This window comes from Erythrolamprus reginae, chromosome 4, assembly GCF_031021105.1.
Source record: "Erythrolamprus reginae isolate rEryReg1 chromosome 4, rEryReg1.hap1, whole genome shotgun sequence".
Lineage (NCBI taxonomy): Eukaryota > Metazoa > Chordata > Lepidosauria > Squamata > Dipsadidae > Erythrolamprus > Erythrolamprus reginae.
In genome coordinates this window covers 97,133,205-97,156,871 of record NC_091953.1, presented here as the reverse complement: position 1 = coordinate 97,156,871, position 23,667 = coordinate 97,133,205, and the positions used below count along the sequence as shown (strand labels likewise).

The 23,667-nt window shown below is 40.7% G+C and overlaps 1 protein-coding gene across 4 annotated transcripts in view; it reads left to right on the top strand.

Moving 5' to 3' along the window:
• REV1 (REV1 DNA directed polymerase) overlaps positions 1-23,667 on the top strand; it is a 62,612-nt gene that overhangs the window by 20,593 nt on the left and 18,352 nt on the right. For all 4 annotated transcript variants that reach the window (XM_070750987.1, XM_070750990.1, XM_070750989.1 and 1 more), the window contains 8 exons: positions 864-1,552; positions 1,894-2,001; positions 3,418-3,534; positions 13,310-13,430; positions 13,777-13,905; positions 21,163-21,317; positions 21,651-21,770; positions 22,915-23,135. In XM_070750987.1, coding sequence (XP_070607088.1) covers positions 864-1,552; positions 1,894-2,001; positions 3,418-3,534; positions 13,310-13,430; positions 13,777-13,905; positions 21,163-21,317; positions 21,651-21,770; positions 22,915-23,135 — 1,660 coding nt within the window. The remainder of the gene's footprint in view (positions 1-863; positions 1,553-1,893; positions 2,002-3,417; positions 3,535-13,309; positions 13,431-13,776; positions 13,906-21,162; positions 21,318-21,650; positions 21,771-22,914; positions 23,136-23,667) is intronic.

The window sequence follows — 23,667 nt, the reverse complement described above, 5'->3', positions numbered from 1 at the left end:
ATCTCTTCTAGACCTGTGACAAGATCAGAGTCCAACTGGGAGTGAATCTGAGCAATTTTATCCACAAATTTGCAATTTCTTCCACACAACCTGCAAAAGATTAGAGTTAATTCCTAATGAGGATCCATATCTAAAACAGCTACAGGGAAACAATCTGCAGATGCAATAAGAATGGAGAAGTATTGCTGCTTTGCTACCCTTACTGCTGCAATGTAAATCTTAATACAGTAGTAGCTCTCACCCATGTTCAATTGAGCCCATCCTTTGTTGAATGCTTTTCCTTATATTTTATTTACTTATGCCAGGATACTGGAAAAGATCTCTAATTTAGGTTTAGAGAATACACCAAATAATTAAATCTTGAACTTACTTTCTTTAATTTATAGCATATGACAGTTCAGGGAATAGAATAGTATCTGTCAAATGTCTATTTAGCAATAGACTGGGTACTCTTAGATCTGAATGTATCAAGTAACTAGGTATACCAGTGAGCTTGCATATCATCAGAATTCTTGGAATCAAAATATAGGCTTGTAAGATTTTTAATGTCAGTGCTGCTAACATTTTCTGTAATATTCCACGATGAAAGAAAATGTGTACAGTATAATGTACAGATATTGAAAGCATGAAGATGTATAACAAAATTAAACTATTTGGAAAATGCCTCAAATGTAGAAAATATTATACAAGTTCTCTGAGTATAGTTATTAGACTTCATATAAAAGTATAATAATAATAATAATAATAATTTATTAGACTTGTATGCCACCCCTCTACAAAGACTCTGGATGGCTAAAGTAATACAACAAAAAGGAGAAATCATTTGTCTTATGTATTTGTTTTATCCATGTTCTTGATTTTAGAAATAGACTTGAAAAGAAGCATGAAGGAGAAAATGAAATGAAAACAAATGGAGTGAGTAAATCAAAGAAAGAAGCTGAAACTGCAAGATTGTTGGAGTTGGAGCAAACTCTTTCCAGAAGCAAACAGAACGGAATACATCAGAGAGACAACTTTTCCATTTTTAATGGACATAGTCATAGTTCCAACAGTGCCTTAAAGATGCAGGATAGTTTGCTACACTTTGACAAAGGTGTTATAAGCAGATTGTCTCCTGTGCAAGAAGAATTGAAAGAAAGCACTGATTTCAGAGACTGCTCTACGCAATATTTGCAACAAAGCAACAGAAGTACTGAACTTTTAAGAAACACGCACAGGACTATGAGTAATTCATCTTTTTCATCTTTGCACAGTAATATTAAAATAAATGGTGCTCATCACTGTACTGTTCAGGGGCCTTCAAGCACAAAAAGCACTACTTCAATACCTGCTCCTAGTAAGGAAGATTATTCACCTTTTTCCAAACCTTCTAATGGCAATTTCATTTCAGATTTTTATTCTCATTCAAGATTACATCACATATCTATGTGGAAATGTGAATTTACAGAGTTTATCAACTCAATACAGAAACAAAATAATGCTAGCTTCCCAGGAAGAGAAAAGTTTAAAAAAATGAAAGCAGGACAATCTTCAGTAAATAATGCTGACTTAGGTAAAAAAAGATTATTATTTTTATTTTAAAAGTTGTCACTTATTTGTTTTTCAGTGAAATAATTGATATTCTGGTTAGCTATATTTCTCTTGGTATGATTGTTTTGGTAGGAATATAAATATTTCAGAATTGGTGTGTATAGCATAAAAAGGTAACTGAAGATAAAGTGGGATATGTTAGGCAATTTGAAGTTTTCTACAATTTGATGTTTCTTTTATATTTTACTAAAGGGTAATAAAGAATCAAGAAATAAGTTTTAAGATTAAATTTTTAATTTTACTAGAAACAATGGATAGTTGTTTAGGCAGAACTAAATTGTCTATTTACTATTCTTTTACTAGAGAGTACATCCTTCTTGAATTCAGCCAAACATCAGTGTTGCATAATGCATGTGGATATGGACTGCTTCTTTGTATCAGTTGGTATCCGAGATAGACCAGAACTAAAAGGTTTGTATTAATATCTAGATCATATGTTCATTTAAACAGACGTTCATTTTAAAAAAATTAATGTTCAAAGTCTGCATAGATACTTAATAATCAGAATAGAGCTGGAGGGGACTTTGGAGGTCTTCTACTCCAACCCCCTGCTCAAGCAGGAGACCCTATATCATTTCAGACAGGTGGCTGTCCAGTCTTTTCTTTAAAACCTCCAGTGATGCAAGAATAGATTACTTCTGGAACCACTTTGCTTCAGATAGTTTCTGTCACATGGTGAGGATTTTGCAGTCTCTTCTATAAAATAATATTGCCTTCAGGACCCACAGATGTGTTTTCTCTACTTCTACCCCTGCCATATTGAACAGCCTCCCCAAGAGATTTTGAATCTGCCAGCTTTCTAAAAAGCTATGAAAATCTGAGTTTTCCCTTTGGAATAAGCACAGACAATTAGAGATATATGTGTTTGGGGGACTTGTGAAATGTATCCTATTACATTACATTTTTTCAGTGTATGTTGCTGTTTTTATAATATTTTTTATATTTTGTTGGCAAACTCACTGGTTTGGCAGCCATATAAATTTTCTAAGTAATACTAAAATGAATAATTTATTTATATGTTTATTTATTTGTTTGTTTGTTTATTTGTTTGTTTATTTGATTTTTATGCCGCCCTTCTTCTTAGACTCGGGGTGGCTAACAACAATAATAAAACAACATATAACAAATCTAATATTTAAAATAATTAAAAGACCCTTCTTTAAAAGAACCGAACATACACTCAAACATACCATGCATAAATTGTACAGGCCTAGGGGGAAGAAGCTTACGAAAGGCGAGGAGGGTGGGGGCAATTCTGATCTCTGGGGGGAGTTGGTTCCAGAGGGTCGGGGCCGCCACAGAGAAGGCTCTTCCCCTGGGTCCTGCCAAACGACATTGTTTAGTCGACGGGACCCAGAGAAGGCCAACTCTGTGGGACTTAACTGGTTGCTGGGATCCGTGCGGCAGAAGGCGATACCGGAGATATTCTGGTCCAATGCCATGAAGGGCTTTATAAGTCATTACCTACATTTTGAATTGTGACCGGAAACTGATCGGCAACCAATGCAGACTGCGGAGTGTTGGTGTAAATGGGCATACTTAGGGAAGCCCATGATTGCTCTCGCAGCTGCATTCTGCACGATCTGGAGTTTCCAAACACTCTTCAAAGGTAGCCCCATGTAGAGAGCGTTACAGTAGTCGAACCTCGAGGTGATGAGGGCATGAGTGACTATGAGCAGTGACTCCCGGTCCAAATAGGGCCGCAACTGGTGCAACAGGCAAATCTGGGCAAATTTAGATCTATAAAACAGAAACAAACTGAATATTTTCAGTTTTGTAAAAATGGATACAGTGTGATTTATCTTACATTTTCATTGTAATCTGCAGGAAAACCAGTGGCTGTTACAAGTAACCGAGGATCAGGAAAAGCATTGTTACGTCCTGGTGCAAATCCACAACTAGAAAGGCAATATTATCACAATAAATTGTTGAAAGGCAGAACAGGTACAAATCTGTAGTTTTTGAAATTTCAAAAAGAAATACTGTTGAATTTATGGTTTGTCATTTATACTACCCAAATTACTAGTATTATAATATACTTTTAAATAAATGTTATATTTTTAAAACTATGAAAATATACTATCTATTTTGAGAAAAATTGAGGGTAGAACTCTTTTCAATTATGCTACTATCAATGAGAACGTTTCAGTTAGAAAGAAAGAAAATTCATTGTGAGAACTTCAGTAGCAATAGCCATGCTTTAGATCCGTGCTTTTCAAATAGTGGGGCGAGCCCCCCGGTGGGGCTGCAGAGTGATGCTGTGGGGGGGCAAGGAACGTGCTTTTTTTGTTGCAGGAAGTAGGGTTATTTTTCCCCTTGAACAATAGCACACAGCACAGAGCATGAGATATGAAGTACAGATAATAAACCCTTAAGAGGTTTGGAAAAATATTTAACGGGGATGAAAAGAAAGGAGGAGAGAGACGGAGATAATGAAACAAAAGTAAGTCTCCCAAAAGCTAAGATAAAGAAAAATGATGAAGCATATGTAGCCCTTGGCTTCACTGTGAATGCAGTGGGAGACGAGGAAAGACCATTATGTTTATTCTGCCTAAAAATATTGTCAGTGGACAGTATGAAGCCAGATAAATTAAGGTGTCACTTAAACATCTCAATCATACTGATAAGATGCTTGAGTTTTTTAAGTGAAAACATGCTGAATATTGCAAACATCACCCTGGTGGAAAATTGGGGAAGGGGCGCAAAATGTTTACTTATTCCTGGGGAGGGGGAGTGTAACAGAAATAATTGGATGTTTCCAGATTGATAAATTGTTGTGTCATCCATTTTATTTATTTAAAACATTTACATGGCTACTTAGCATGCATGTCATGACTCTAAACTGTGTGCATCAATAAAATCAAAGGAAAAAACAAATTGCAATTAAAACCCAAAATATCAAGAAAACAAAGCAAAAAAATTGATATACTAATGGCATACAAAGTCATTAGCATACATTCCATCTCCCAAAGTAAACAAGTTTTAAAGCCTTCCTGAAGATTGACAAGGTTGGGTCAACTGAATTTCAGTTGTCCAAAGAGCAAGCAACATTGTTTCAAAGAAGGGACCTAGAATGTGGCCATCTTGATAAACATGCAGAATTGGCAGGAAATAATCTTAGGTGGTCCTGCAAACCACCCAAGACTTGTACCACGTAGGCTTATAGGCGATTACTAGGACCCTGAATTGTACCTGAATTGTCTAAGGGAGATAGTGTAGCTTAAAGGTAGTAGAGTTTCAACATTTATAACTACCTGTACTGCATTCTGATCCAGTGTAGTTGTCAATGAAGGAATATATTGCATATGTTCATCTACAGTAAATACATTGCAGTGATCTCGCCAAAGGTAACTAAGGTATGAGAGATCCTGACCAGGCCTCCCAATTAACACAAAACTGGAATTGTACGAAGGTTCTCTTGGGCCGAGTTGCCATCTGCTTCTCAAGCAAGAACTGTAAATTCAGGAAAGTTCTGTGCACTGGATGTAACTCTTTCTAGAACTAATGATAGAAAACACTTTGATCCAGGATCAGAGAGGATCAAAACTCATAGCCACTCATTCTTGGTAGGATTAAAGCGCGTTTTTCTCCATCTTTGTCCCCCTTGGCCTCCGTACATTAGAATGAAAGCATGACAGCATCACTCAGATCTTAGAGTACTATCTCAATGAAGTATCATCATTATACTAGGGATATTCTATTGCTAGAAAATGTATATTGGATTAGACAGGAATGCAGGTGTACAATCTACACCTTACATCTATGCAAAAAAGGATGGCTGTCTTTATTATTTTTTACTATCAGTAATTACACATAAATTTGTGGCTCACCATGGACATTGACAGTTAAAAGAAAATTAAATTATAAATTACTATTAAGATGTTTATTAGGTCAATCTAAAGTGTACAAAATAGTGTACAAGCTTTTAAGCTCTGAAGAACTTTCAGAACAGCAAACAACTAGAAAAAAATTGAAAAGAAAAATGTGACTTGCCTTTAAAACATATTTCTTCTTTAATAGAAACTAGAATCAATATGCAGGTCTGCAAATCAGCCCTCTTCCTATACAACAGTAGTTCTCAACCTTTTTAATGCCGTGACCCCTTAATATAGTTCCTCATTTTGTGGTGACCCACAACCATAAGTCTAGCCCCAATTCTCCCAACAGAGCTTTAAGCTGATTGGCAGGAAGATCAGAGGGACATTCCCACTGTAAACGCCTGATTGCTCGTATTGTAAAAATATGTTTCAAGGTGCAGAATAGAATCTTTAGTTCCTAACACCATGGGAAATTTGTTTTTTCCTATGATCTTAGGTGACCCCTGTGAAACATTCATTCGACCCCTAAAGGGGCCCCGACCCCCAGGTTGAGAACCACTGTTATACAATATCTGTTGAACCTTGGATAATATAGAGAAAAATTAAGGTTCAAAGTTTTTTCCCCCTCATGTACCAAGCTATATAGAACAATGATGTTCTATATCAGCCTCCCTTAAGCTTCTTGGTACTACAAACAGGGTGGGAAGGGGGGTGAGGTTGGAGGGGAGAGCAGGTGGGCAGCCCTAGGGAGACTGCTGCGCTAGAGTGCTGTATGCTCTCATGTCTCCTGCCCATCTCTGCTTCTGCAAGGCAGAAAACTAAAAGTCTTCACCTGAACCTTTTGGGCCTGCCTCTTGGTTTCTGCGGAGACTCAGGGCGCCTGCCACACATTTGCCCTCTTCTCTGCCTCAGAAGGAATTGAGATCATGCTTCACTTTCAGGGCATGATGGTCTCCAAGCACGGCTGCTCTTGAAGGGTGTAGCAGGCAGCTCTTCCACCAGCCAGGCTTGTGCGCTACACTTCTCCACCTCCCAGCACTCCTAGCTTTCTCCTGCCTTCTGTGTCGAACCATATACAGTATTTGCATTGCTCCATTCCCCCAATGCTCCTAGCTTTCTCCTGCCTTCCATGCTGAACCGTACTTTTACATTTCTCCACAACCCCGCACTCCTAGCTTTCTCCTGCCTTCCGTGCCGAACCATATCTTTGCATTTCTCCACACACACCCAGCGCTACCTTTCTTCTGCCTTCCTGCCTTCCATGCTGAACCATATCTTTTCATTTTTCCAGCACCACCACCAGCAGCACTCCTAGCTTTCTCCTGCTTTTCATGCTGTCCCAGATCTTTGTATTTCTTCCTCCCAGCGCGTCCTAGCTTTCTCCTCCATTCTTGTCATGGAGGGGCACCTGGGGAGGTGATTGGGGAAGGCCTGCCCCCAAGCATGTACAGCAGAGACCCAAAGACCAGCTGGCCGGTGGGAGGTGGAAGCTGGGCTGGGACAATGACTGATGTGCCCACAGAGAGCGCTCTGCATGCCACAGGTTCGCCATCAGGGCTATAGAAAGCAATACAACCACAACATCACAGAATGATTTATATGTTAACACAGCTGGCACTAATTTAAATGAATTTAACCATGGATTAAACTTTTTCTGCAGAATGTGTATATCAATTACTATTACCCTATATATTAGATTCAGTATATCTTTGAATGCCAGGTGTTACGAACAAAACACTTCAGATGGTCTATTTTCATACTTTCAAATTAACTTTTTGGAAACGTTGTTAAAATTGAATGCTAGATGTTCTGATCTTTGTATATATTTTTCTATCAATAAATCTTATAGATTTTTTCCTTTGTAGAATTAGTGAGTTAAGAATATTTTTTAAAATAAGAAATCTCTAATAGCAAAATCAAGCTTCATCCATTTTTTTCCAGCATTGTAAATATAGAAGCAAGATTATAGGAAATTATATGAAAGCAATTTTATTTGATATTACTCTAATCCCATTACTGTATGATCTATTGCAAGATATGTATTTGGGATCTTCAAGACAAGAGTACAAAGAGTTATGTAAACAAAAGCTGTAATAATTGGGATGTGGGGCTTTTTGGTTTGTACCCCCCCACCCCCGTTAAGAGATGATAGTATTATACAAGCAGGGCCACATCACATATCAAAGATATTCCAGTGTTTGCTTTGTTTTTTCTGCATTTGGAACTTTTGGGGATGCTCTTTGTTTTATTTACATTGAATGTGCCTTGTTCAAAATTGAAAATGACGGAAAACTGTGTGGCCAGATTTCAGCTGTCGTATTCATGTTTTCATAGTTTTGCACTAGATCTAAATGTTTTGCTTTTACTAAATCTGGTAACAATTTATATTTTAAGGGTTGTATTTTAAGCAATAAAATAAACATTTCCAGCCAATTCTGTTGAAACTACAGATAATCCTTGAGTTACAATGGCAATTGGGATCAGGATTTCCATCACTGTGAGGCTGTCATAATGCATGACATCTCGTGACTTCACTACTTACTTACTCAAATTCAGGCAGTCCTGGTTGCTGTTACGTGGACTATTAAGACCTTCTGTGACTATGATGTGGGAAGAAGCAGAACCTCCAGGCAAGTTGGGCGGCAGGTGAAATCCCTGAGCCAACTGGGCAAGTGCTACAGGTGGGCACTAGGAATTGTTGGGCCTGCCTCAGCACAAGACATGAGGCAGCACTCCTCAGGGTGGTAGCCTTCAGCAGTCTTAGTCTGCTACCACTGCTTCAGTTCTCTATTTTAGGCCCAGCACCAGCCAGAGTGCCATAGCAAGCCCAGTTCTATAGCAAGCCCCAGTAGTGCCAGCTATCCATAAGAGCTGGTTTAATGTCAACAGTCTGGTTGGGAAATCTAGAAAAAGAAACTCCTGGGACTTTATTTTTACCAAGAGTATAAACTTTACTGAATAATCCACATTGGTATAGAAGACGCAAACTAGCCCTGGCTTCCTGCACAAAAGCATACATAATTATTTCCCCTTTCTGCATGGACCACCCATAGTCCATTATGTCTACCAATTACTTCTATTCATTTTATTATGAGAACCAGCCGGCCACGCTGTGACATCTGCTCTGGGTGTCCTTGGGCGGGGAGTAATGTCTCATGGGAACTGATGATGCTTGGATGCCATTCCCCTCATTCTTGCATTCCAATCCACCACCACCATATTCTTTGTCAAGTTGCGAGCAAAGCAGAATATAGGTGAAAGTTTGAGTCAGTCTTGACACCCTCACTGCAGCAAACCTGTGTAGCCTCAACTCACACTTCATAGCACCAGTATCAATCTTGCAGTATCAGCCATGAGTGCAGGAATGGATGGTGATGCAACTGCTGTATTGGGGGTTTCTGTTAGCCTTGAAAGATGCTGCAGCAGACATATGAAGCCTTGTTTGTGAATTTGGCCAAGATTGCTTCTTGCCTATCCCTCCCTTCTATGTAACAATATTCCTACTTGAAATTCTTGATTCTGTGATTGAAATGGCAGTGAATTTCCCTAACCTGATAGTCCTTGGGTCATCATTCTGTATTCTTCTCCCAGAGTTAAAAATGACTTAAGAGAGGCCCACATTTGATTTTCTTGTTGTGGGAATTGGAATATGATCAGGTGTTGATGGGTGTTACATCAATTTCTTGCCCTGGACAGATTACTTCCTGTGGTCCTGAAGTTCCTGAAACTTCCCATTGCAAGGAAGAAGGCTAAATTGATAATCTCACCCCAGGAGACTGACCCACTAGGGTTTTAGAGGGAACTCATCAATATTCCTTTAGTGCTAGTACATGATTTTCTAGAGGTGTTAGTCATGGCCTGAAGTGAAGACGCACTAAGAGTCTTGGAATGAATGTTCCTATATGGACTGTGTAATAGTGAGATGCAGCACTTCAATGACTGCACTTCAACTACTTATTGCCCAAACATTTTCTTTCCAGGTGCAATTCAAGATATTATAACCTTTGAAGCCTTATAACGCATGGGTCCAGCTTACTTACAGGAATGTCTCACACTAAGGATGTTTTCCTGTCCCAAAGCTCAAATATAGCGTGGTGAGCACCCGCTGTGTTAGCATTTGGAGGCTGGACTTCTGTGTAGCAGATGCTGCCCTATTGGGGGTGGGGACCTCCCTGAGATCCATTCTCTTAGACATCTGGAAGGCTGAAGACCATTAAGACTTGGCCTTTCATTCAGGCATTGGGCTTGGATGGGAACTGAATCCAGTTCATGTATATTTGGATAGGAGTGTTATGGTAACTTGGTTATTGTACATGATGCTTTTAACTTTTTTTGTCACTTTTATATGTTGTGAGCTGCCCAGAGTTGTTCTATTTAAGATGGATAACCCTATATCTATTATAAATAGATAAGACCCAGTTTTAACAGAGCAAAATAATCAAACACTGAAATATGTTTGTGTCTCTCTGAATCTTAGAGATTTCTGTGATTCTATTCTATCTTGTCTTAGAATAGATTCCTTTTCATACCAACTTGAGCTAGTATCTGGCATAATTAATGTAGTATAATTTTTGTAGTGCCACGAAAGCCTCACTCTACCTGCATTTCCATTTTTCTTCATCTTACTTAATAAATTCTATCATAGAAGACATAAAATTAGTGTTATCTTAATAATGTAGGGTCAGGAGTAGTTCATTTCTGAATTAACAGGCTCCATGTTATAAAATAGAACAAAGTGTCCTGTATAAGGCATTGTTCAAAGATTCTTGTATACCAAGGGATTTCTGTGGTGATGCATGCTGTTTTATAGACTTGCATTTCCCAGAAGGAAAATAAAAAAAATAAAATTATCTCTCCCCATTCATATAGTGGAGAATAAAATTCTTGATAATTTAGGCTCACATTTTTTTCTTTTCTAAGCAAATACTGTCATGTGGTGTGTGTTTTTAAAAAATCTTTTGAGGTAGATAATTCAATTTTTTTAACTGCATATTTTTTCCATAAGGCCTGCATTTTTTGCAGTGTATATTTACTTGTAGGTATTATAGCATGCTAGCTGTTAGGGAAAAGTGAGAAATTTGAGAATTTATTGCACTGTGGAATACTTGATTGGCAGTATATGTTATATAGGATGGTAGGCACTGAAACAAAATAAAAGCTTTGGATGGGCATATGTTCAAATGTGTTTAGCATACTGACGAATTCCACTCTAATAAATCATCTACATACAACAGTGAAAATATGAAATAAATCTAACCCTTAATTTATTGTGCATTACTAATCATGTTCTGCTAGAGAACAGATATCATTTATCAGTACGTCATATTCTCCATACTTTTGTTCTGGTGATCTTCTCTATAATTACTAGATAAAGTTGTTTTAAAGGTCAGTGAATTTCTTAGTGTAACTTGATTGATTCAGGTGTCTGCAACATCAGCCCCATCTTTAAAAACTGCTTATTCACTGAGGATTGTCCTTGCTTATATTGCCTCTTTTCGGACAAATGGATTTTCATAAAGAAATCCAGGATTCGATCTTTAATAGTTTTTATACATCAATTGCATTTGATGGCATTCTTCTCTACACTTCTATCTTGGAGTATATCTTTAAGGGCAGGTACAATAATTAGAATGTGTTGTCAAAATCTGACACAAGGACAGAAGGAATTAAACATACATAACTAATGAGTTATTGCCTTATTCACATCTGCAAGTATTCTCAAGCCCAATATCTTCGATTCTCATTCTAGAGAGCAACATTTTTTTTAAATCACACTTTAGATACAGATTTATTCTCAGCGATTTCTTTTTCACAGACTTGGTCCTGGCCTCTGATTTCTCCATCCGTTGCTCCACATTCACCATGCGTCTGTCTAGTTTCCCAACTTTTGATGAGAGGTTCTCTACCTTGCCTTCCAGTGAGAAAAATGTGTCTTCCATTGCCCCTGAATTACATGAAGTGACTTCATCAACTTAAGGGGGGATCTGCTGTGCTGCACTGTGGAGGAGCCCATCGAAGTCATGAAGATAGACAAGATGATGACATCATCTAATGCCAGGGCAGAGAAACAGATGGACTAAGGACATTGTTCTTGTTGTTCAGGGCATAATTTGCTCTAATTTGCACTTGCAGATATGTTGGACAACTTGAATGACACTGTCGTCCGAATGATAGTGATGAATTATCAAAGATAGCAGCTTGTCCATGTTCCGTCTCCCACTTTTCTCATCCACTACATTCTTTATCTTGAGTATCATTTGTGAAAATAAGTGCACCATAAATTTCAAATTCAATTCATTCTGTATTTTTTTGGCAACCTTCAGAAGTACTGAAGAGGAGAAACCATAACTCTTCATGGTGTGTGTTTATGTGTAAATTAATCCAAATTACCACTTTTTTCTTTTAAAAAATATTACAATGCTACAGTAGGACTTCCTTTGTACTTTACATGAGGCAGGAAGTGGGTGAGGGGAGAACGTTTGCGTCCATTACATTTTTCTAGCAAGAAGTAACTATAAATGTGCATGTTTCTCACAATATTTACCTATATAGGAACAGAAACCTCCCTTGATTTTGCATACTATAGCCCAGGAATATTCCTTATTATTTCTCCATAATTTTGCCTGATTTGAGCAGAACATAACAGCAAAAAGGATGTTTAATGGCTTTATAAAATATTTGTATTTGGGAGAAATAATAACTAAGATATACATCGTACTATCAAAGGAAATCATTGAAACATTCTGATTTGCTAGTCTGCTTAAGTGGATGTGCATTACCTATGAAACTGGCATATTTTTGTTACTTTAATAACACATTTTAGATTTATTTCCATTTTCATTAAAGCATTTTAAAAAGTTCTTTTGATTAATATGTGTATCATTTTTTAAAGAATGATTTTTTCAATTCAAAAGGGGAAAGAATATTTCTCATTTCAGGAAGAAACTTTGTTATATCAAACTCTACCATATTTGTTGTGTCACAATCTTTTACATACCTGTTTGGAAGTAGATCTAGTTAAATGTTACGAAGTATATACCAAATTAATTTGTAAAATACTGCAGATTTATTTATAAACCAGACTTAAAATGAGTAGATTTAGAAACACTTCTTTCTTAACAGTAAATAAGATACTTAGAGAGGCACCATATAACAGTAACTAAGATACTTAGAGGGGCGGCATATAAATCCAATTAATAAATTATAATAAATAAATAGTAACAATTTGAGTCCTGCTACAGAAAAACAATTGTGGGAAATTAAAAATGCTGCATGGGTAGAATACAGTAATGTCGCTAATTCTGCCACCAATAGTTCGATTCTCAGGCTCAAGGTGGACTCAGCCTTCCATCCTTTTGAGGTTGGTAAAATGAGGACCCAGAAGTGATATTGCTATTACTGGTTCCAGAGTTACGGTAATTGACAGACTTTTGCTTGGATGTAGTCAACAACAGCATGCAAAAGATTCCATATGCATGGAATTGTCATAAGTAATAGATATGTTTATCTAATAGTATTTGCAGTAGCATTTGCTGTCAAGCATATGTTATGAATTTCCTGTAGTGAGACATATTGTAGCTGTACAAATACAGTACATTAAATATGAAGATAAATATCAAAAACTATCAAATTGATCTGCATTCTGCAATGTATATTTTATTGGGTATTGGTTTGTTATATAGCCTGTTAATTATTTGATTTGTTAATGCGGAGGGAGGGAGGGCGGAAGGAAGGAAGGATGGGTCAACTATCAAGTTTTAAAGTACATTAAGATTATATACCCTGTTACAGATTTTTACATATACAGTACAAAGTATTTTTCTTAGGTAACATTTTAATTCCTGTAAATCAAATTCAATTTTAAATGTAAACAATGACTTAATAAAATTATTTTCACATAGAAATTGATGATGCTGACTCAACGGATGATGATAATCAAGATTCTATTGAATTGAGTAAAAGTGATTCTGATATTTCTGTGTCATCAATGGCAGAAATTGCATCTTGCAGTTATGAAGCCCGGTAAGAGAAAATTATTTCTTGTCAGTTGAAGGTTGCAGAATACAATCTTTCTCTTTAAATAGATAAAGCATATTTATTTAGTTGGTTGTTTATTAAAGCATTTTTTAAAATATTCTGGCACATTTGTAGGAAGGCCTGAGCTTTTGCTATGCAAGTTACAGTGGGAATATTACCGTTTGTGAACTAAGGCATATATTTGCCACTATATTTTGCAACATAAATAATTAAATTTTAAAAAATAGAATGAAATAGCTTATTTAAATACTTAATATGCTTTCTATAAGATAATTGTTTTAATTTCATTAATTGATTATTTTGAACCCTACGGAATTGCTTTTTTATTTAGGCAAGCTGGTATAAAGAATGGAATGTTTTTTGGACAAGCAAAACACTTGTGCCCAAATCTTCAAGCTGTTCCCTACGACTTTCATGCATACAAAGAAGTTGCACAAACTATGTATGAAACATTGGCAAGGTAAATGTTTCATATAAGTTGTTAAAATATCTATTTTAGGCAAAGAATAACTCCCAAAAATATTATGGAATTCTGCTGGTTGTAATGCAATTTGATAAAACATGTGCTATTTATTTTATTATTGTATTTATGAATTTATTAGACACCTCTTCAGCAATGTGTAAATATCCTATATTTTTCTATTATTATTTATCTTTTTTTTCTATAGCCTCAGCTCATAAACACCATTTCTGAATAACAGCTATTCCAAGATCAGATTACTGTTTAATCTAAGCGAAATAAAATTTTATTGCAAAATATATTATTTTTAATTACAAATCAAATTAACATAGTTATTTTAAGCCAGTTTGGTTAAAGCCAAGCTCCATTATTTTACTCTCCAACCTGGGTTTTTATTGGTGTCTGATTAAACAATCAGATATACATATGTGAAAACTAGTTGAAACAGCTACTGTATGTTTCTTAAATTGAGGTTTTATATTTTACTTGTAAAATGAAGTATGCAATATGGCTACTGCTACTTCACAATACAGCATCACATATGGAGAGATAGGTGGCACATAAATTTAGTAAATAGGTATATATATTTTAAAGTATTTTTTTCAAAATTTGGAAAATTCCTATATATATTGGGGTTTGGCTATAAAACAAATATTTAATACTTGAAATATGCTTAATTCTCCATTGCATCTGGAAGGAGAGTCCAATATGGGTTATTCTCAATCCTATTGGTCGAGACTGAGTTTAAAATTAGCATAATATTAGGCACCGCCCCTTGCCTGCCCCCAGTGAGCTCAGTTTTAAAAAACTCAGTCATTGAACGAGACGTATGAGTTAGTTGGTTAAATAATAATAGTAATAAAATGCTTCTGTTAATTTGTTTAACCTGTTTTCCTTGTGGTTTTTTTTTTCTGTTTTTCAGACGCTGCTGAAGATCAGGAGGGGTTTCTGTCCTCCGTGGACAGCACCCCCGTCGAATTTCCCCCTGGAGGCCTCTTCCCTCAGAGGGTACCGTCTCATTGAGGGGTGTCAGCCTGGTGTCACTGGCCTCCGTGGTCAAACTCGGCTGAGAGCCAAAGGTGGGGGGGTCCGCCCCCCCCACTGGGAGGCTCGGGGACACACAGTTTCCCCCGAAGTCCATGTTATCTGTCTGCCAAGGAGAGGATTGTGCCCACGATATCTGCAGACTGAAGCGGATCATGGGCTCGGCGGCTGTTGGGAAACGCAGAGCGCGCAGCCGCCGCTTGCGAGTAACGCGGCAAACTTCAAAGGCCCGCCGTCCATATGGTTGGCGGCTAAGCCGCAGACACCTGAATGCTGCTGCCTGACAGCGAGGGAGGGAGACTGTGGTCTCTCCCTCCAACAGGACTCGCTCGTAAGAATCGGCAGGGAATAAATACACATTGAGGGAATGCGGAAGCATGATCCCTTGCCGTTATTTGGCGATCGGCGGCGGGCTAATGACGGCGGCTGCCTTGGAAACGCAGAGCGCGCAGCCACCGCTTTACTGTAAAACAGGGCTCAGGGGAATGAGGGCAGGCACCGCGCCCGCCATTTTGGACGGTTGGTGGGAAGCCTCCTCCCCCTTCATATTTTCTGCCTGGCAACAGCTTGAAAGGGCGCAAAGCCTGGCTGACAGGCCCGGGACGCGCATGCGCAGTCCGTTGACAGGCCGGGGAGCCATTTTGAGCTTATTGCTTTGTACAAGCAGTGAAAGACAGAGACTATTTGTTTGAGATCCGTGCCTTTTTGACTCAGATATTGCTGAATTGTGAGTAATATGGAGCCTAGTGGCAGTGGAGAGCAAAGCCTCCCTCCTACCCCGGTGCCCAAGCCCAAGGATAAGGGGAAGATGAAGGCCAAGTCCTCACAGTCTTCTTCCTCTGCTATCAAGGAGGCCGAGAGGCGGATTCAGGCCCTTGAGCAGAAGTTGGAAGCGGCCCTTTCTGCTGTCCCTTTGGCCAGAGCTGGCCCCTCGTTGGAATCTGGGCTGGGTGTCATGGCTACCCCAAGTGCTCATGGGGAGGCCAGAGCGGAGATGGGATGGTCTCCAGACCATCAGGTATTGCCTCTACTGCAGCCTTCCCGAAGTAGGCCTGGCTCAGCAGGCCAGGAAAGATCAGTGTGGAGAGGCTCACCTCAGCCCAATGTGATTCCAGCAGCTACCTTTACACCTACAGCTGCGGGACTCAGGGCTCAGTCTGATACATGGCAGAATATGTCACCAGCCATTCAGGACTTAATCTCCAACGCCTACACGCAAGGTGTAGCAGTAGGAGCCCAACAAGGACTTCACCAACCAAAACAAGCCACAAGCCGGGATCTCTGGTCTGCACCGCCCCTTTCAGGTTTAGGGTCTGTAACTGAAGAGCCTGTGTTAATGGAGGATAGCGACAAGGACTATGATTTGTCAGACGATGAAGCTCCTCCAGAACAGCCACAGGTGGCTGGCCTGTTTAAACAGTCTTCCTTCAGGGCACTGTTATATAAGGCAAAACAAACAATGGAGTTGAAGGATCCAGCTCAACCTTCGCAAGCCTTGCCATCCAGATCATCTACTCTTTTAAAGGAGCCTAAGCCTGAAACAGACCATGTTCCGGCATCTGAGATCTTTGTCCAAAGTATTAAGAGACCATGGCAGTACCCGGCGGCAGCACAAGGGCCATCAGTGATTGAGAGGAAGTTCTACACGTTTGACGACGAAATAGAGGCTCTCCTACAATTCCCTCCAATAGATTCACCAGTGGTGACACTGGTTTCCAACGCTCTGGTCCCTGCGGAAATGGGAGACAACTTAAAGCCAGAGGACAAGAAGGCTGAGGTGCTTCTGAGGAAGACCCATATGATGGCCGGATGGGGGTTCCGTGCAGCAGCGGCTGCATCGTTTTTTAATAGAGCCTCCATCGTCTGGATCGAGGATATGATGTCTCGCTTGGGGCCAGATGAGGGACGGATGCGCCAGGATCTTAGTAAGTTGTTGGCAGCGGCAGAATTTTCCGCCGATGCCACCTTACATGCCTCCAAATTCGCAGGTAGAGGGATGTCCGCCACCCTTGCTTCACGCCGACTACTGTGGCTGCGCAGCTGGCAAGCTGACACCAAATCTAAATGGCGCCTGGCATCTTCGCCCTTCCAGGGGTCTCAGCTGTTTGGAGACATCTTGGAAAAAGTCCTCATAGAGGACAAGGACAAACGGAAGATACTTCCAAGATCCAAGAGAGGACAAGATCGCCGCCAGACACCTTACAACCGGCGCCAGTCCTTTCGCTGGGACACCTCACGGTCAAACCAGCCATTTCGGTCCTTCTCTCAAGGCAATTTCAATCAAGGTGCCTACAGAACTGACCGCGCCCCCTTTCAGGACAGGACAAGAGGCTACCAGTCAACTAGACGCCCATTTCGTGGCTCCAACCAGCGGGGTTTCAAACGCCCCAAATGACTTGGCTACGACACAGCCAGTAGGAGGGAAGCTCCATCTTTTCAGTACCTCCTGGCGTGCCACGTCCTCAGACAAATGGGCACTGTCTACAGTAACACACGGACTGCGGTTGGAGTTCATTCAGCCCCCACCCAACCGTTTCTGTCACTGTCCAAGGCCACGGAGCCCTGCAAAAAGGAAGGAGCTACTCCAAGAGGTAGGTCATCTCCTGCAGATCCAAGCCATAGAGCCCGTGCCCAAACACGCAGAGGGCACGGGGTTTTACTCTATGGTGTTCATCGTCCCCAAGGCATCCGGGGGCTGCCGCTTGATCCTGAATCTGAAGTTATTAAATCAATTCATTCTTTACCGGAGATTCAGGATGCACACCCTACATACCATCCTAGCGGCAGTCCGTCCGGGAGACTTCCTTACCTCCTTAGACCTAAAGGAGGCTTACTTGCACGTGCCGATATTCCCTCCGCATCGCAAGTATCTCCGATTTTGTGTGGAAGGGAAGCATTATCAATACCGGGCCATGCCATTCGGCCTATCGTTGGCTCCGCGCACCTTCACGAAGCTGCTGGATGTGCTCACAGCACACCTGCGTGCGCAATCCGTCCGCCTGATGGCCTACTTGGACGATATCATCGTTCTGTCCAAGTCCCAGGCAGGGGCACACCGAGACCTCCACCTTACAATGACGTTTCTGGAAGAACACGGCTTTACCATCAATTTTCCAAAGAGCCAATTGATCCCCTCGACAAGGCTGCTACATCTAGGATCAGTGATAGACACCACTTCGAGCATTGTGTCACTCTCTCCGGACAGACTGGACAACATCTTGGCCTTGATAGCCTCCATCCAGAGGCAACCGTGAGTATCCCTAGCCCTTCTGTCCAGGGTGTTGGGAACCATGGTTTCCTGTATAGGGATTGTGCCATGGGCCAGGCATCACATTCGCCCGTTACAAGGATTTCTGCTACCGGCCCAGAAGGCGAAACTAAGTCAGTCACACCGGCAAATCAGGCTACCACAGAAGGTCAGAACCTCCTTGGCCTGGTGGACTTCACCAGCCCTATTCCAGGGCTGTTCCTTCCAGACTCACGACCAATTGGTCATGACAACTGACGCAAGCTTGTCGGGTTGGGGCGCACACATCGGCCCCCAGGTGGCACAGGGACTCTGGACCGAGGAGGACCTCAACCCGGTCAACATCAACCTCCTAGAGCTCAGGGCTGTGTTTTTAGCGCTCCAACATTTTGTGGCCTTGGTACAAGGGAAGCATGTGTTAGTCCTAACGGACAATGTGGCAACAAAAGCTTACCTCAACCATCAAGGAGGCACGAGATCACCTCGCCTCATGAAGGAGACCATGGTCCTTTTCAACTGGGCCGAGTACCACCTGGCTTCTCTATCTGCGGAGCACATAGCAGGCGTCAACAACGTCCAGGCCGATTGGCTGAGTCGAACCATCTTAGACCCCACGGAGTGGAGGCTGGATCCACAGTTGTTCCACAGGATTACATTACGCTTCGGGACACCACTGGTGGACTTGTTCGCCTCTCACACCAATACACAGCTCCCCAGGTTCTATTCTCGGTTCCATTCGCACGAGGCAGAGAAAGTCGACGCCCTGAGGTCGAGCTGGCCTCGCGGCCTTTTGTATGCCTTTCCTCCGACAAATTTGATCCGGAGAGTGATAGACAAGATTCTGCTGGAGGAAGCGGAGGTGTTACTTGTTGCACCACATTGGCCACGCCGCCCGTGGTTCTCGGACTTAGTAGCGCTGTCAATCTCCCCACCGTGGAGGATTCCGGACAAGATAATCTCCCTCAGTCAAGGGTCTGTCTTTCATCCGGACCCTCAATGGTTCCAATTAGCCGTTTGGCATTTGAGAGGAACAAACTGAGGGAGCATTGCTTACCGGACAGTATCATTGCCACAATGCAGGCTGCCCGCCGGCCATCCACGTCCAGAATTTACCAGGCTACGTGGTCGGCCTTCTGTAAGTTCTGCAACAAGAAAGACATGCAACCAGAAAGAGCCCAAATACTAACGGTGCTAGGATTTTTGCAATCAGACCTTGAAAAGGGACTGTCTCCGAACACCCTGAGGAGACAAGTGGCAGCATTGGCAACCGTCATTCGGCAACCGGAATACCGGTCCTTAGCATTTCACCCCTGGATACGGGACTTTCTTAGAGGTGCTACTAACAGTCACCCTCCACCTCCTCATAGGTTTCCCTCGTGGGACTTATCTCTGGTGCTGAAGGCTCTGACTGGTCCACCCTTCGAGCCTCTGCGATCCATTCAGCTCAAATTTATTTCCATCAAGACGGCCTTTTTAGTGGCGGTCACATCTGCCAGACGTGTATCGGATTTGTCGGCATTGTCCATCAGACCAGACCTTTGTATCTTTTATCCGGACCGAGTAGTCCCACGTTTGGATCCGACCTTTCTTCCTAAGGTCAACTCGTTGTTCCACAGGAAACAAGAACTAATCTTGCCAGACTTTTGCTCGCACGGAAGTCACCCTACAGAACTTAGATGGCACAAACTAGACGTTAGGCGAGCAGTTAAAATTTACATTAGACGGACTGAATCCTTTAGACCAGTGGTCCCCAACGTTTTTTCCACCAGGGACCAGTTTCAGCAAGACAATTTTTCTATGGCCCAGTGGGGGCGGAAAGGGGCGAGGTTGGGGGCGGGATTAAGCATGGGGTGCTGGTCCTCCCCGCCCCTCTTTCCCACCATCGTCCTGTGGCCGGCAGAACCTGCCTCCCAAGCCCTCTTGCCCAGCGGGAGCTAAGCGCTGGAGAGAGGGGGTCAGGCTGGCCCTCCTGCCTCCCCCCAGCCAAAAACGCAAAAGCGCCCCGCGGCAGAAGCCAAAAGAGGCCTCTTGCCCGGCAGGAGGCGAAGCGCTGGAGGGAGGGGGTGGCGGCATGAGGGCCGGCAGCTGCTGACTCCACGGACCAGTGCAACATGCCCCGCGGCCCGGTACTGGTCCGCGGCCCGGTGGTTGGGGACCCCTGCTTTAGACGGTCCGAATCATTGTTTGTCTCATTTGTAGAACCTAAAAAAGGCCTAGGCGTCTCTCCCAGTTCAATCAGCCGATGGATCCGGGACTGCATAGGGGAGGCGTATAAGGCTAGAGCTCAGAATCCACCTCAAGGGGTCACGGCGCACTCTACTCGCAGTGCAGCCACGTCAGCTGCTTGGAGAACTCAAGCCTCGATTGAGGATATATGTCGGGCTGCGACGTGGAAGACTCCTTCTACATTTACCAGACATTACAGAATGGATGCCTATGCTTCAGCTGAGGCATCTTTTGGGAGAAGGGTATTACAGAGGGTGTGTTCCTCTCCAGCTGCCCTGACTTAACAATCTCCCTCCCATTTGATTGGAACTTGGGTATATCCCATATTGGACTCTCCTTCCAGATGCAATGGAGAAGAACCGTTGTACCTACCTGAACGGTCTTCTCAGTGCACTGGAAGGAGAGTCCAAACCCACCCAGCATGGATTGTTTCAGGGAAGCTGGGATTGTTTGGGTTTACCTTGTGTTATATATATATATATATATATATTAGTTCAATAAAATGGTGTTGGATTACATTACCTGTTGTTTTTTAAAACTGAGCTCACTGGGGGCAGGCAAGGGGCGGTGCCTAATATGCTAATTTTAAACTCAGTCTCGACCAATAGGATTGAGAATAACCCATATTGGACTCTCCTTCCAGTGCACTGAGAAGACCGTTCAGGTAGGTACAACGGTTCTTTTAAATAACTTAATTTTGTTCCTACTATTATTTTTTAATTCCTTGACTTTGTTAATAGCTATACTCATAATATTGAAGCTGTCAGTTGCGATGAAGCACTGGTAGATACCACTGAAATCCTTGCAGAGACTGGGCTGACATCAGATGACGTAGCAAATGTTATTCGTGCAGAAATAAAAAACAAGACCAAATGTCCCGCTTCAATTGGAATAGGTTAGTATATTGTTTAGGAATGTTTGTTTATAAGTAAAGTAAAGATTGTTGGAATGATTATTAGTAAGAATAATTGTTGGAACTAAAATAACTACAGTAATTCTATATGATGATATTAATAATGGTAGACCTGAACTTTAATTCTACATGCTGATGAATAAAACAGTACTGTATTCCATAGTCTCCCTATAGCATATGACTAGGAGTTCCATTATAAAGTATCCTGCCTTTTTTTATAAAGTATTCTGCCTTTCTTCATGTGTAATGTAGGAAAAATATTGTTTCTTCAAAGTGGTTGAAATACTGCTTAAAAGAAATATTGAACTTTTATAGGTTCAAATATTTTGCTGGCCAGACTGGCAACTCGCCGAGCAAAACCTGATGGGCAGTATCATTTAAAGCCTGAAGAAGTAGATGACTTTATCAGGAGCCAACTAATTATACATCTTCCAGGTAGCTTTTTTTCTACTTAATTCCTTCTTAGTTTTCTTCAGAAGTCTTTATCACAGTTACTTTAGCTCTACTTTACAAAAGTAATGGGTGATTAACAAATGAAAGTGGCTGTTTCCTTTAGAGTGAAAATAAAGCAACATATAGTAGTTAGCATTATCCAAATTTTGAATATAATTCACCTCTTGATAAGTTGAAAGTTCAATCCTAGGTAGCAACAGATGTTTTTCTCTTGGGGTGCAAAGAAAAAATATCTGCTGCAAACGCCCTATAGCACAGGTGTCAAATTCACCATGTCATGTTGCCATTGCATGACATATTGCAATGCTTTCCCCCCCTTCACACAGCTGGGGTGGGTATGGCCTGTGTGTGATGCATCTGGACCACCAATTTGACATCCCTGCCCTATGGCATCAGGAAAGGCAACTGGCCAGTAAATCCTCAACTTCATCCAGTCGCCCTGACTCTACCTGAAATAAAGGGATTATAGTGTCGTAAAAAGGAAGAAGTTTTTTCATCCAAATTTTGAACACAATCTGATAAATTGCATGGCATAGATCTTACATCCTGAGATTATGTTAATCCTCTGTATATTTAATAAATATTTAAAGCATCAACATAGTAGTATTCAGCAAAAAGAATACATATTTAATTGATTAATTATGTGCCAAGTCATTTTTGACTCCTATTAACCACATATATATATATTTTTCTCTGACCATCTCCCCAACCTTTTCTTTTAAATCTCTCAAAGTTACACTCATGACTACCTTCCTGCAGATGATCTTCTTTCTTTTTCCCTTCTCCTTTTTCAGCATTAAAAACTTTTGCAGAGAGTTGGTTCTTTGCATTATGTGTCCAGAATAGGATACTTTGAGCCTGGCCTATGGCCAGTTATAAAAATGGTTTAATCAGTATTATTGTTTGTTCCTATTTTAGGTGTTGTGAAGTGTAACTTTCCTGTATAATTGTAAGCAACATTGTCTGAGATATAAAATTAACATCACATCTGCTGTTTTATAACATTTTATGCATTTATATAATGCACACTTTAGTTTAAATAGTTCAATAATGATTGTTAAATGAATAATTTCTCTGGAGTAGAGTTCTAATACAAAAATACATTTTTTTAAATTTTGGAATTCAGGAGTTGGAAGAACAATGGAATCTAAGCTATCATCTATGGGGATAAAAACTTGTGGAGATCTACAATGTATCACGATGTCAAAGCTTCAGAAAGAGTTTGGACCAAAAACTGGACAAATGCTGTATAGATTTTGCCGTGGTTTGGATGACAGGCCAATTCAGAGAGAAAAAACAAGAAAATCTGTTTCAGCTGAGATCAATTATGGCATAAGATTTTCGCAGGTAAAAAAATTAAATCAAATTAAAATGAAACATTAATCATAGTTTATAAAATGGTCTATAAGATTTCATGTTACTGGACTGTAATTTCTTTGTTCCAATTCCTTATTAATAGTAATATGTGCTTTTACAGTATAGGAATGAGTATGGGTGATAACATGAATGAGTATGGGTGATAACATGGATAATGTGGCCTTCCAAATGCTATAGGAGTCTTAGAATTTGTTAAGCATTCACTAGAAGCTTTTAAAATTAGAATTCAGTAGAGCAGTTTCTATGCATGTCTACCCATTGGAATGAAATGGAATGGGATATTCTTTATTGACCAAATGTGATTGGCTAATAACATTCTCTGTATATACAAATAACAAAGTAATATAATTATAAGTTACCAATAATAAAAAATAGGAAAGATCAGAAGGATAATAGTAATACAGCACCACTGCATGGGTAAATATCCTTAGACATGGACAGTACTGTGGTAATTAGGTGTTCAGCAAAGTGATGGCATGGGGTTGGGGACTGTTTAGTTGCT